Source organism: Littorina saxatilis, linkage group LG9 (genome assembly GCF_037325665.1).
Source record: "Littorina saxatilis isolate snail1 linkage group LG9, US_GU_Lsax_2.0, whole genome shotgun sequence".
Classification (NCBI taxonomy): Eukaryota; Metazoa; Mollusca; class Gastropoda; order Littorinimorpha; family Littorinidae; genus Littorina; species Littorina saxatilis.
The window spans coordinates 49,608,482-49,624,059 of NC_090253.1; the positions used below are offsets into that span (position 1 = coordinate 49,608,482).

The following is a 15,578-nucleotide window of genomic DNA, read 5'->3' on the forward strand; positions in this document are numbered from 1 at the left end:
CTCATTCTATCGATATAAACTGGCGATACCCGTGGATCGATGATTATCAGAATTTGTTTGGACCGTGGTGCGTTTTTGCGCTTGACCTAACTTTTAAAATATAAATAATAAATTGACAGCTTGTTACACAAACATTATTTAATCATAAAAGAATTCTTTTTTCATCAAGACAAGATCAGTACAATTCGAAGTTGTGAAAGTTTGAAAAAAGAAAAGCCCGGAAGCAGGGTCACGCAAGGGTCGTAGCAGACGACGGTTTATGCGGCATATCGCCGTTCCTTTCAACAGTCAAAAGCCATCGTTAAAGTTATTGTGAACCACAGCCGTTTGTTTCGTGCATAAAAACGTGCTATTGTAGATAAGCTGACATCGGGTCGCATTCAAATGACGACTACATTGTGAAAAAGGGAAACTGGATCACACGGGTTCACGATGGCTCAGGGGTAAGATAAACCACGCAAAACTAAATTCTTTGAAAATTGTTCGCTCTTGACGGAGGGCACCTGGGATGTTCTCAATCGGTGAGTGTTTAAATGAAAGGGTGTTTGTACTGTGTGTAAAAGCCTGACCGTATCTGCGATAGTTTACGGGAGGCTTACTGTGCCTTTAAGAAAAGCTTGTTACGTGTCTTAACACAGTATCATCCACCGTGCGTTCAGCAAAGTTTTCATTTCTCCCAGACGAGGCGTAGGCGTTTGCGTTCAAGATTATTACCCGTGGTAACAGAGACAGCATATTTATCTACTGCATTATAGTGCTGCAAAACACGCCGTTATACCGTCTTTTCTGTTTGGTTGAATTGATCATGGCTGAAAAAGAGAACACATGCAGTTTCACGCTTCAGTCAGTATCCCGATGTTCATTCTTTCAGGAATTGTATCAAGTCATGTGTGCCAGAGTGTTTCCTTATTAATGCTTTGTCAATGTTACATTGTTACATTAGTTAATAATTGATGCGGTTGTTATTTTGTTTTACCAGTCTCTCTCTCTGTCTCTCTCTCTCTGTCTCTCTCTCTTAGTCTCTCTCTCTGTCTCTCTCTCTTAGTCTCTCTCTCTGTCTCTTTCTTAGTCTCTCTCTGTCTCTCTCTCTTAGTCTCTCTCTCTGTCTCTCTTTCTTAGTCTCTCTCTCTCTCTTAGTCTCTCTCTCTCTCTCTTTCTTAGTCTCTCGCTCTCTCTCTTTCTTAGTCTCTCTCTCTCTTTCTTAGTCTCTCTCTCTCTCTTTCTTAGTCTCTCTCTCTCTTTCTTAGTCTCTCTCTCTCTCTCTCTCTCTTAGTCTCTCTCTCTCTCTTTCTTAGTCTCTCTCTCTCTTTCTTAGTCTCTCTCTCTTTCTTAGTCTCTCTTTCTCTCTCTCTTTCTTAGTCTCTCTCTCTCTCTCTTTCTTAGTCTCTCTCTCTCTTTTTTAGTCTCTCTCTCTCTTTTTCTTAGTCTCTCTCTCTCTTTCTTAGTCTCTCTCTCTCTTTCTTAGTCTCTCTCTCTCTCTCTCTCTCTTTCTTAGTCTCTCTCTCTCTCTCTCTTTCTTAGTCTCTCTCTCTCTCTCTTTCTTACTCTCTCTCTCTCTTTCTTAGTCTCTCTCTCTCTCTTTCTTAGTCTCTCTCTCTCTCTCTTTCTTAGTCTCACTCTCTCTTTCTTAGTCTCTCTCTCTCTTTCTTAGTCTCTCTCTCTCTCTCTCTTTCTTAGTCTCTCTCTCTCTCTCTCTTAGTCTCTCTCTCTCTTTCTTAGTCTCTCTCTCTCTCTCTCTCTTAGTCTCTCTCTCTCTTTCTTAGTCTCTCTCTCTCTCTCTCTCTCTTAGTCACTCTCTCTTTCTTAGTCTCTCTTTCTCTCTCTTAGTCTCTCTCTCTCTCTCTTTCTTAGTCTCTCTCTCTCTTTTTCTTAGTCTCTCTCTCTCTCTCTCTCTTTCTTAGTCTCTCTATCTCTCTTTCTTTATCTCTCTCTCTCTTTCTTAGTCTCTCTCTCTCTCTTTCTTAGTCTCTCTCTCTCTCTCTTTCTTTGTCTCTCTCTCTCTTAGTCTCTCTCTCTTTCTTAGTCTCCCTCTCTCTCTCTTTCTTAGTCTCCCTCTCTCTCTTTCTTAGTCTCTCTCTCTTTCTTAGTCTCTCTCTCTCTCTTTCTTAGTCTCTCTCTCTCTTTCTTAGTTTCTCTCTCTCTCTCTCTCTCTTTCTTAGTCTCTCTCTCTCTTTATTTGTCTCTCTCTCTATCTTTCTTAGTCTCTCTCTCTCTCTTTCTTAGTATCTCTCTCTCTCTTTCTTAGTCTCTCTCTCTCTCTCTTTCTTAGTCTCTCTCTCTTTCTTAGTCTCTCTCTCTCTCTTTCTTAGTCTCTCTCTCTTTCTTAGTCTCTCTCTCTCTCTTTCTTAGTCTCTCTCTCTTTCTTAGTCTCTCTCTCTCTCTTTCTTAGTCTCCCTCTCTCTCTTTCTTAGTCTCTCTCTCTCTCTTTCTTAGTCTCTCACTCTCTTTCTTAGTCTCTCTCTCTCTTTCTTAGTCTCTCTCTCTCTCTTTCTTAGTCTCTCTCTCTCTCTTTCTTAGTCTCTCTCTCTCTCTCTCTCTCTCTCTCTCTCTCTCTCTTTCTTAGTCTCTCAGTCTCTCTCAGTCTCTCCCTCCCCCTCTCCCTCCCCCTCTCCCTCCCCTGCAAGAGGTCGGTGAAGGGAGAAACTCGATGCAACCACTGAAGTAGCGCTGTGGGTTTCCCTGAACCCACCCCGTCGTTAGAGAAATAAACGGTAAAAACCCTCTTTCAAATGTATGGGTTCAGACAAACCCGCATCGTCGTTAGAGGAATAAACGGTAAAAACCCTCTTTCAAATGTATGGGTTCAGACAAACCCGCATCGTCGTTAGAGGAATAAACGGTAAAAACCCTCTTTCAAATGTATGGGTTCAGACAAACCCGCATCGTCGGGAGTGTGTAGTCAAAAGCGGCATCCGGCAAAGGTTAAGAGAGAGAGAGAGAGAGAGAGAGAGAGAGAGAGAGAGAGAGAGAGAGAGAGAGAGAGAGAGACAAGACAAGACAAGACAAGACAAAATCTTTATTATCGAGGGTAATAGATAAGCAAGAATATTGCTTTTTTACATCCAGCCCTCGCCCTAATATAGGGTCAACAAGAACAGAAAACAATATAATCAAATAACTATCACATCAAACTTATAATACATTATATATATATACAGATATACATTTGTCATGCTGCATTTTAAGTACAATTTCCAATAATAAATATGTCAATTTTTAACATATCTTAATTTAGATCTGCATATTATTATAATTTAGTTTAACATGCACATACATTTTAAATGAATTGTTGAACCATCCATCTCAGAGAGAGAGACGGAGAGAGAGAGAGAGAGAGAGAGAGCGATTATGGCTCTTGTAATAGTTCAAGGAATCACACACAGATAAGACAATAACCATCAAAGGAGTTTCTCAAAGTTTATCATGGGATAACGAGCAGTATCAGTGTTCCTGTTATAGAAATACAACTCTGGTTAGGTATGTCTCTCAAGGTAGAAGTCCAGTCTTCAGCTCAGGGTGTATTTCCACATGTCTGACACTGGTCCACAGTTATTGGTGTGACGTCATATGTCTTAAAGGTCAGGCACTGAGCTGTTGATCTCTGTGTTACACTCTCAACTAGGATGAGTCGGCGGGAGAACGGATACCTGAAAAAATGATCATGCGACTTTATCCTACATACGTGAGAGAGACACCCGTGAGATAATAATCGTTCAAATCACACGTGTGTATATCATGTAAATGAGGTCGTGTCAATCAAGTCTGACAGGGACCTGTTTTTCCACTGCTTATGATGCCAAAGTCACCGAGACAAACGTCATTATAGAAACACAAATTGCGCTCGCTAATTACCCTCGATGAATCTTTAGAACTAACACGTCACGCCAAACGTTCAGAGTGACGTTTCTTTGCTTTGACGTAATAGATTGCACGAGGCTTTAGAAGAGATCGAGGTTCCAAAACAAGCGTCTTCAATTTAGCTGCCTCGAGTGCAGGACATTTTCAGTAAAATACACGTAAATACAGAATGTAGGATAAACAGAATACTACATGGCTTGCTGTGTCGTACCAGATTTACACTCGTTGCTTTTTCAAATAGTGAACAGCTCGCTTTCGCTCGCAGTTCAATATTTTAAAAAAACAACTCGTGTAAATTTGGTACGACACAGCAAGCCATGTATTATTCTCTATTTATACCATGACCTGCCTCTGTGTCTCTGTTAGCTGAGGAGATGGATACGCTGCGTATTCCATGGATTCCAGGACCGTATTTCATGGTTAGCAAGGCACTACTTTTGTTGTTTACCAACTTCGGTTGCAAAAATAATATATGTTCATCTGTAAACACGATTCGTCACCTATATGTTTTAAAAATAAATGAACAAATGCCCTTCAAACTATAAATGTCCACTTGCTCAACTAGGACAGCAAAGTCACTTTGTATTTTACCAAATAATTACAAAATGAAACTCAAACACAGAACATTGTTTTGAGAAAAATTAAGACAAATCAAAGAGGAGAACTCCGCTTGTCGAAGATCCTATCATACGTTTATGAGGGAAGGGGTAGGGTGGAGGGGTGGCGGGGGTTGTTGTGTGGATGTAGGCCCCGGATTAAAGCTTTCACAGTACCTACACTGCATTGTGTGTCAAGAATTTCGTTGACACTACTCAAACCGAACAAAGGAAAGAAAATATTCCATCCATTGTCGTACCCTAACTAAACAATATATTTCAGTTTTCATTCATTCAAACTTTCTGTGCCATTAATAGCGACATATGTTTGCACACCATGTCATGTTCACGCTCGGTTAAACCACGGGGGATAACCGGCTTGACACTGAGCAGCCTGGTGTATGTCGTGCATGACACGATTCAAGGCAGACTTCGTTGTTTTACTCCGGAGTTTGTGTTCTTGTCTGGATCAAATGTATATGCTAACGCAACACTGGGAGTCACATTTGCTTTGATCTGCATTGAGGGTGGAAGTATAGTTGGTATACCTTCCGCGTAATTTCCCATCATAGCTGGACATTGTGGTGATCGAACGCCGAAAATGGCTGCTCGATGCGTTTTGAAGACGAACCTGCTTCTAATTGTCGCCAAAACAGCTCGTAATCAGCTTCTGTACGGAAGTCTGAGGGTGCAAGGAGTCCAACCATTGCAAAGAAGGGGTATTTTAAAGTTAAATGCTGCGTCAGAGCGTCCAGACGAGAGGTGGTCAAATATTCGAGAAGGTCGAACACCATATTGCCTTCCTTGATATGAGTCAAAAACTTCATGACGTTTTTTTCGCGCCAGCAGTTCTACTTATCTATGGCATATCTCCTTCACTTATGTCTCTGCTGTCGAGTTCGTGGAAGGCATCGCAGTGACCGACCGCCTCGCTGGTTATTTCTCGTACAGCAACAACAAAACCAGAGACGAAGAGTGTTTGACGAAGGCTTTATTTCTCAGAACACAAAACTAGGAATTTGGTTTTGTTGGAGATGAAAACCTAACAAACAGACACTATAGACAGATCAAAATAAAGCAAATCAAAAGACAAATTAAAGCAACCTCTAACCAAGAAAAAAAAAGCAATGCAAATTCGACAAAAAATCGATTGAACATATTTTGCAATGGTTAATTCTGACAATACATTCTGGTCAACAGAATATCATCATTGATGTGAAAGCAAACCGTTGGTATATCTCTTAACACAAGATCATCACCAGTGTATTCAGCAAAACATTTAATTTCTATTTAACACAATATCATCCCCAGGTGCGCTTAGCAAAGCTTCGACTTTTCGGAGACGATACATTTCCGAAAAAATACGGTAACCACCAGAGGAGTTTCTCAAGGTTGTTCATGGGTTAATGTACAGTGTCAGTGTCCCTGTCAAATAAATATATATCTTGTAGGTAGGTCTCTCAAGGGAGGAGTCCACTCTTCAGCTCACAGGTAGTTCCAACTGACTGACACCTGGTCGACAGTTATAGCTGTGACGTCATATGTCTCTTACGTCAGACACTAGGCTGTAGATCTCTGTGTTCCGCTCTCAGCCAAGATGTGTCGGGGGAAGAATGGATACCTGAAAATGATTTATGGAACTACAATGAGTATGCCTTCATTTGGAAATTTGCAAAAGTAAACTTTAGCAACTCGCTTTTAGCAGACAGGACGCGACGATACCCCCACCATACACACACACACGTATGTACGCACGTGCGAACACGCACACGCACACACACATACACACACACACACACACACACACCACACACACGAACTCACACACACACACACACACACACACACACCACACACACACAAACACACACACACACACACTCATATATTTTCATTCACTCACACACACACACACATACAGAGAGGAATAAAAGCTGCAAATGAGACAGTCAGTCGGACAGAAGAATTGTGGACAGAGACTCACCTGTTGATACCAGCCAAACAGCTCAAAGAAAGCAAACCAGGGCGTGGGAACAGTGGTGGCGATGACTCCCCGATCACTGCCGTTGACCCACAGGTGGAGCTCTGCCTTGGTCGTCACCATCACTCCCACACGTGTTCCCTTCGGCAGGTCGAGTGTTGCTTTGTTCAGGTTGTTGTCCTCCTGTTGACATGATTCTGTGGACTTCATAATTGTGTGTGTGTGTGTGTGTGTGTGTGTGTGTGCGTGTGTGTGTGTGTGTGTGTGTGTACGTGTGTGTGTGTGTGTGTGTGTGTGTGTATGTCTGTGTGTGTGTGTATGTGTGTGTGTGTGTGTGTTAAAATGTTGCTTAATGACATCCGACAGCGATTGACCCCCACAATCAACGTCGCTAATTATTGGCTAACATTTTGTATCTGATAATTTCAGTGTGTGTTGAAATAAGTTTGACTAGAATATCATGTTAAACTTCCTGAAGCTATACTTATATCTATTGTTGGACATGGCAGATGGTGAACACTTTAAAACAACGCTTTTATTTTATTTCAACTTACATATTTTTCAGAGTACGATCACTTTTACATCTTCTGATGCTATTTTTCAACATGGTGGTCTGGTAATGGTTCGTTTTAAAGGTCTGTGCAAATAATTATGTCACGGCCAGGTTTTTGTTATCTTTTTTGCCTATGCAGTTGTGGGGACTCGGCATGTTTGGTTAAAATCGATCGGATGCGTCAGGAAATATGCACATGCGAATTAAGAAACTGATCTAATTTTAGCCCACGAAAACGTCACGTAATGACGCTATTTCCAGCCATATCGGACAGACACCTTAAACTATTTCAAATGTCAACACACCATTACAACAAACGTAAACCAGGGATTAATACCACTTCCGAAATAAGTACTGTGGTTGTAACTGATCGGTCAAAAACTCCATTCAATTACCCAACCCTCGTTTATCAGAATCTTGGCATGTCATCATAATTATTCAAATGTCTGTAACATAAAGTCTTTCCGACTGATTTCTCTCGCTTTTTTCACACATGTTACAGCACACTCTAAAAACATCACAGGCAAAATATTAGCGACATCGATTGGTTTTTTTTCATATCGGTGTGGCTTAAAAAAAAGTTCCCTTAAAGGTACTGAACTTGTCAAATCCAGGTGCACGGAGCCCCTGGGGCTTTTGGTCATACCTCAGGCAGCTATCCGTTAGAAGAACTACCAAGTTTCATTGACTTGCACCCAAAGAGTCAAGAACTGCGATTTTTTTACGAATTAATTTCGTACTCGGACCCGGCTGGTCTTGACCTATTTTTGGATCTAAATTTAGATCAGGTAGATCACCACATCATGCACAAAAAGACACGTCACTAAGCAAACTATGTCAGACATCATCATGAGTTTGTGTAAAACAAAATGGAGGCCGGAATCACTCAGTTGAATCGAACTCCGACCAAACACCACGTAATAACTAGGTTAATTTATGCACTCGCGTGAACAAGAAACTGTCGAGCTTCACAGATGTCGTCGTTGGGTAGTTTTGGGTTTGTTTTACTACCATAGGAGGATTTTTGAACTGTAAATGCACTCAGCTGCAACAAAAACGCAAAACGAAGGCTGTGAGCTGCACTGTGCCTTTAAAAAAACTCTTTTATATTCCAAACATTACATATTCTAAAGACAAACCCAACATCACTTTGGAAACAATCCCCAACACATTTTCTGTTTTCCTTTCTTGTAACCAAAAATTGAAATGAAAAAGTGTTGTAACTTTAAAATGTAGACATATAATTATATCATGCAGCATATGATACACACTAACGAGCATAGTTGTGTGAACATGACCTTACTGTGTGTCCACGGTTGTACACAGCATCACTGATGACAACAGCCTCACTGCCCTCACTGCCCTCACTGCCCCATCTACTGTGAGCTGTGTCAGGCAGACGGAGGTGATCGGGATCAGTCAGCACCACTCCACACGGCAGGTAGCGGGAAATGTACTGCGGGTCTAGCTTGTCTATTCGGATCTGCATACAATTCCGTTTCTGTTTCAATTTAACTTCAAATGTTGTTTTGTTTAGGGATCTTAGTGTTTGCACATGTTGGCAGACAGACAACGACAATGACACAGACAAATGCAATTCTTTATTTAACAATGGTAATAGAGTATGAAGTAATATTTTTTTGTTTTACATTAGGCACCGGAGAGGGACACACAGACAAAAAGGCAGACAGGCAGACAAACACACACACACACACACACACGGACATACACACACACACACACACACACACACACATACACATACACACGCACACACACACATACACACACATACACACACACTAACACACATATATACACGCACGCACGCACACACACACACACACACACACACACACACACACACACACACACACACACACACACCTCATACAACACGTCGGGCACCATGGGCTGGTCAGCAACAACAATACCATCCTCTACACCCCTCACTCTCTCTGCTGTCAGACCGTCGTTGCTCAGTACAATGTCCTTCCCGTGGTTTGTGTGAAAACGCCACCCAAGGCTCTGAAACAACGATACATCACACACATTTAATCAATCGCCAATCAACAACCCAAAGGGACTGATGACGAGATGCAAACAAAACGTAATCATTATATTCATCGCAGCAGAGGTTGTTGTAACGTATGCAAAGTACTCACAGTGAATCGTCAAGTGTATCAGGGAATAACGAAATTGTCGTAGCTAGACTGTGACAAAATAGCGTTTGTTTCCTACCGACATTTGCCATAATTTGTGTCTAGAATGCTGCATCGCCATGCCAACTTTAGAGAAATACACGTTATTTGTTGAAAACGTAAAGTTGAGATAATGTTATCAATGCAGGCATGTTTTATTTTAATGAAAACTTATTCCAATTTTGAAATATGATAATGATGGTATTTTCTCTGTTTCTATGGTTCTCGTCTTAAAAAGTACAAATGTCAGTGCGCTTCGCAAGGAATCCCAATACAAATATAAACTTTTTCATTGTGTAAACTAAATGCGACGGCGTTTCTGTATATTAGTCAACCGTTCACAGGCTGACTATCACAGGGTAAAAAGCAACAACAACAACAACAACAACAAAACCATTATAGATGTTCTCACCTGAACAGGACCGACAGACGCAGGGCTTATCTTCACATGGCCAAGCTCCGACAGTTCCTTTTCAATGCGGGCCACTGCGGCAGCGTCAATTGTCAGCGTAACCATGTAAACCGACTTCAAGTTCGCTCGGCGTTGACCACAAGTGACCAGTATGTCCTTCACACGGTCCCTCAGAGCACGAGTGACGTCACACATCCCTTTATTAGTGGACCCTCTGGTGGTTCGATCAGCAACACGTCGGTGTGACGTCAGCCTGCCTCGATGATCCAACAAGGTGACCTTGACGGCTAAGACTGTGTCCTTCACCTTGGCCTTGGCATCAAGCGTCATCTTCTTTAGGCGACGCCTGCATTCCTTGACGGAGTTCTCCAATTTGTCGCAGGTCCTGTCGATCTCAGCAACAGCTTCCTGCACCACTTTCTCCGTGGCCTCCAGGTGGCGCTCCAACGCTGCCACAGCTTCTTCCAGCTGCTGCTCTTCCGTCAGCAGTGACGTCACCATTTGACTCAGCTCCTCACGTGACTTGTCTGCCGCTTCCGCCAGTTCCGTCAGGTCTGGGCATGCGCGGTGCTTGGCGCTTGCACACAGGTGGCAAATGGCGGCCCCGTGAGTGGGACAGAAGAGCTCGCAGGGCTTGCTGGTGTGCACGCTGCAGTGGTCAGGCTGACTGGCGGCTAGCTCTCCCGCTGTCATGCTGGACAGGTCTTCCACCTTGTGATGGCTGATCGCGGAGAATCTGGTGTGTAGGTCGCTGCAAGACTGGCACATCATATCGTTACAGTTGAGACAGATGGACACAGCCGCTGACTTGCATCCGACACAAACATGGTCCTGACTCAGTACACGTGTACTATCCGCCATTGCTGCCATGGCGACGTCATCGGGTAAGACGTCCACCACCTCCTCCCATCCCTTTGTCTTGCTTTTCTCGTTGGGGTCCGCGATGGCGCCCCTGCAGAGCGGACAGAGGGCCTCGGGGTTGGAGGCGAGCCAGGAGAGAAGACAGTGGCGACACAGGACGTGAGCACAGGGCAGCAGTTTGGGGTTCTTGAACAGCTCGTGACACACGGAGCATTCTGTCTCAGTGTCCGCTGTACTTGCACCAGCCGCCGTTGCCATGGCTACGAAGTAGTCCTGAAATCACCGACGAGTAAAAGTAGGTGCCAAACAAAACGCAGGCAAATTCACAAAAACATTATTGGCAGGAGCAGCACTCTCTAAGGAAACAACAAGCAATGCAGTAGCAGCAGCAACACCACATTTACTACTACTACCACTACTAGTCTACTACTACTACTACTACTAGTCTATTACTACTATCACTACTAGTCTACTATTACTACTACTACAACTACCACTACTTGTACTACCACTACTAGTTTACTACTACTACTACTACTACTACTACTACTACTACGCAAATTGACGGAACAAAGAATGGTCATAAACCTGTTAAATACCAGTGACAAGCAATGTGTGCGGTTTGATGTTCGTTTTGTCTTTATTAAGACTACTTACAAACTGAAGAATACTCCTCGACAAGCCGGATTCCTTTTCAGTTATTATTTGACAGCCAGTATATGAAGGAGAGAAATGGACCTACGCACGAACGCTTAATCGTTCAGACACAACATGACAGCATCAAAACAAATGCACGTAGAAGTCGCAGCCCAAGAACACAGAAGAAGCAGTAGGATAAGTCAGAAAAAAAATATCTACATCACCATCCCTTACAATGCAGAGTTTGGATTTTTAGGCCTGTCCTTCGAATTAAATCTTACACCAGTAGTTCCTGCTTCATGCATCGTCATCACATTCAATAACTTCTTCTCTTCCAACACTTCAAGGTTTACCGAATAATTACATATAAACAGTATTGTCATCATTTTCACGAGTTTTCATTCACAAGCACCTGGGAAATAAATCTCATGTTCCCCGGGGAATAAATCCCCGGTTACCATAGTTGCAGGAAGCCCTATTACATGAATAATCAAAAGCAAACCCAATAGAAACGCTCGAGGATTCTTCGGCTCTTTTCATTGGCGTTTCCCCAGACCTAAACAGACGACAAGACACTGCTTTGCAAAGTTCCAAAAACCAACTGGCAAACTGGCAAAAGTAAACAAAAAACCAAAACTACTTCAATAAATTCGTCACAAACAAATGAAACCTACCGATATGTTATGTCTTCTTACAAAGTCACGGAGTGCGTGTATCTGTGTTTCGATACACAGACGTTCGGAGAAACACGAACGTCAAGTTCAAGTAAAACGACACATGACACACACATTTTGACCCGTGCACAAGACGTTGTATCGATAAACGAAGCACAAGTAAGAAACAATAATAAAAGCAAAGAAAATAGCAACACGATATGCAAACATCTAACAAAGCCGAGCAAGCAGAATGACAGGTCTAGTGAAAAACAAAGAGGTACCGAGTCGGAAACAAGATCGCGATTCTTTCCTTCGCTGCACGACGCAAATCTAGTGACCTTTGACCAAACGTAGCTTCCACATTCGATCACTCAGCTTAATATTTACAACAGAAAGCCGAGGGGGTGGAATACCGAGATGAACCTACAGAAATGTGCATCCTCAAACCTGACATATTCATCCCAACTCATTTAATGAACTCAAAAACACAGAAAGTTGCTTTCACACGCGATCTTTGATTGCCAGTGGTTTTCAAACCGGGAACCGTGTGGTTATCAGCACGGGACCCGTGTTTCAAAGCATGGCTCCCTGGGTTGATTGTGCACTTGTTTTCTCACTACCAAAATGATGACAAAAACGATGTTTGATGGTTTGTTGACAGACCAACTTTTTTGTCTGTCCGACGGGGAGCATATCGTCTTTTGTTTCATATTTATTGACCAAGGCCGAAGGCCGCGGTCAATAAATATGAAACATGACCAAGGCCGAAGGCCGCGGTCAATAAATATGAAACAAAAGTCGATATGCCCCCCGAGGACCGACAAAAAAGCTGGTCTGTCAACAACCCATCAAACATCTTATAATGTACAGCAATATGATTGTGGACACAACAAACACAGAAAAATGCAATCTAAAATGTAGAACACATAAGAGCACAGCAAACCCTTTAAATAACATTGGTGTGTGTGTGTGTGTGTGTGTGTGTGTGTGTGTGTGTGTGTGTGTGTGTGTGTGTGGGTGTGTGTGTGTGTGTGTGTGTGTGTGTGTGTTATAAAACTCGGTTTTTTTAACAGAGACAAAGCATAATAATTATTCAAAAGACACGCTGGTTAACAAAATCAAAAAGAATGTCTAAACAGTCGTGGACAAAGGTCAAACCCAAGGGGTCTCAAAACTGGAATCACACCGATCGAAAGAAAATCATGAATGTGCAAGCATACACGACGCTCGATAAAACATCTAGAACAGACAGACAAGGTAGTGTGGTGAATACTGCACAAGACTGACACACTTCCACATATTGCGCGCACGCGCCACCAGACAGGCACACACCGTATTTTAATAAACACTGTAGGCTACACCTACAGCATAATGAACGCACTAAACTTCAGCTGTTATGCAAGCGACGAATTGCCGATATCCGCATATTCAAACGTACCACGCAGTTTGTGAAATGCAAACACACACGGCTTGTTTTGTACGGAACACAACACTCGACGAACATTGACATTGAGTTGTAACGCAGCGGAGAATGTGACACTGAAATCATGAAGTAAAACTCCCTCATCGAGAGAAAGAGAAATGAGAAACATGACAACACAAACAGAGCAAGGCAAGCAGTGTGTAACTCACACACAGCAAGTCTAGCCAGCACCCTCTGTGTCTTACTGCTATGATCGAACAGAAAACACATTTCCCGGAAACAGAAAGTAGGAAATGTCCAAAGAGAGATTCCACACCCAGCTGTATTACCACGTCTGAGCAACAAACTTGGACTATATAAACAGAGAGATTCCACACCCAGCTGTATTACCACGTCTGAGCAACAAACTTGGACTATATAAACAGAGAGATTCCACACCCAGCTGTATTACCACGTCTGAGCAACAAACTTGGACTATATAAACAGAGAGATTCCACACCCAGCTGTATTACCACGTCTGAGCAACAAACTTGGACTATATAAACAGAGAGATTCCACACCCAGCTGTATTACCACGTCTGAGAAACAAACTTGGACAATATAAACAGAGAGATTCCACACCCAGCTGTATTACCACGTCTGAGCAACAAACTTGGACTATATTAACAGAGAGATTCCACACCCAGCTGTATTACCACGTCTGAGCAACAAACTTGAACTATATAAACAGAGAGATTCCACACCCAGCTGTATTACCACGTCTGAGCAACAAACTTGGACTATATAAACAGAGAGAGTCCACACCCAGCTGTATTACCACGTCTGAGCAACAAACTTGGACTATATAAACAGAGAGATTCCACACCCAGCTGTATTACCACGTCTGAGCAACAAACTTGGACTATATAAACAGAGAGATTCCACACCCAGCTGTATTACCACGTCTGAGAAACAAACTTGGACTATATAAACAGAGAGATTCCACACCCAGCTGTATTACCACGTCTGAGAAACAAACTTGGACTATATAAACAGAGAATGTAGCAGAGAACACGTACACTTACCTGCAGTATAATGAGCACTGAACAACTGTCAAGGTCTGATATGTCTGTTGGAATGCACACACAGTGACAAGACTGGATCGCAGTGTGACCTCGTACTGATACGGCGCCAACACTGACTGTGGAGTGAGAGCGTGTCACATGAATGTGTGCAAATCAGACAGGCGCTTGCTTTCAAAATAAAGATGTACAAGGTTTGCGAAAGTGATGCAATGAAAATCACAAAGCCCCCCGCGGCTTAATATTTTTGTTGAATTCCACACACAGACTATATAAACAGAGAATTCCATCCAAAGTGTCAAGACTATGTCGCAATGTGTCCTCGCTCACACACAAATGGTTTTCGTCTAGTATTCAGGTAGGCGTATGCTTTCCAAGTTTCAAAGAACGACGATGATTATAACAGAGAAGGCACGTACCTGTGATGATAAATAAAGCGGAAGTCCCTCTGGTGTCTATGGATGTTGGAATAAAGCTGAATTGACGTGTACTCTCTCTTGGCAATGAATTGCACCAACGTACAGTCAGAGGTACAGTTATATCGCAGGCAGGCGGATGGTTGGCTGACAAAAAGATTGGGTTACTTCCTTGTTCACTACTTGGGTCTTCACACAGGCGCTCGCTTTCAAGTAACTACCAGAGGCTTCAAAGAAAAGATTGACCGGCACGGTTGGCCTACTGGTAAGGCGTCCGCCCCGTGATCGGGAGGTCGTGGGTTCGAACCCCGGCCGGGTCATACCTAAGACTTTACAATTGGCAATCTAGTGGCTGCTCCGCCTGGCGTCTGGCATTATGGTGTTAGTGCTAGGACTGGTTGGTCCGGTGTCAGAATAATATGACTGGGTGAGACATGAAGCCTGTGCTGCGACTTCTGTCTTGTGTGTGGCGCACGTTATATGTCAAAGCAGCACCGCCCTGATATGGCCCTTCGGGGTCGGCTGGGCGTTAAGCAAACAAACAAACAAAAAAATGAATTTTCACTTGCCGAGTCCTACAAGGTAGACGCGTAATCAATAACAGACTGAATATGAGCATTAAAGAATAGTTTCCTGGCTTCCAAATTCAGAAAGTGCTTGATTCTAGATAATACTAGATAAACCTTCTTGGACACTTGTTTAGACAGTTGTTCGATGTGGTGTGACCAAGACAGGTTGTTATCAATGGTCACTCCCAAAACTTTATGATGGTCGACTTTTTCAACAAGTTTATCATTAACCGTTAGATCGGGAAATATTGAGGTTATGTTCTTGCGTTTTTGCCTAGTTGTTATTATCATGCTTTTTGTTTTTTGGGGGTTAAGGGACATGTGATTTAGCTCAGTCCATTCACTCAACTGG

The 15,578-nt window shown here is 42.8% G+C and overlaps 1 protein-coding gene across 1 annotated transcript; it reads right to left on the reverse strand.

Annotated features, from left to right (window-relative positions):
- Nucleotides 1-6,014: 6,014 nt before the first annotated feature.
- On the reverse strand, nucleotides 6,015-15,578 carry LOC138977246 (uncharacterized). The gene is made up of 6 exons (XM_070350153.1): nucleotides 14,661-15,578; nucleotides 9,602-10,735; nucleotides 8,876-9,016; nucleotides 8,292-8,471; nucleotides 6,449-6,618; nucleotides 6,015-6,075 (listed from the first exon to the last, which is right to left on the reverse strand). The coding sequence occupies exons 2-6, from the start codon at nucleotides 10,718-10,720 to the stop codon at nucleotides 6,015-6,017; spliced, it is 1,671 nt and encodes a 556-aa protein (XP_070206254.1). The 5' UTR covers nucleotides 10,721-10,735; nucleotides 14,661-15,578.

Coding starts and splice junctions, on each gene's coding strand:
- LOC138977246 (XM_070350153.1), bottom strand. CDS start 10,720: ATGGCAACGGCGGCTGGTGCAAGTACAGCGGACACTGAGACAGAATGC. Junction 9,017..9,601: donor CGTCTGTCGGTCCTGTTCAG/GTGAGAACATCT, acceptor TCGTTGTTTCAG/AGCCTTGGGTGGCGTTTTCA. Junction 6,076..6,448: donor TTCTTTGAGCTGTTTGGCTG/GTATCAACAGGT, acceptor AATCATTTTCAG/GTATCCATTCTTCCCCCGAC.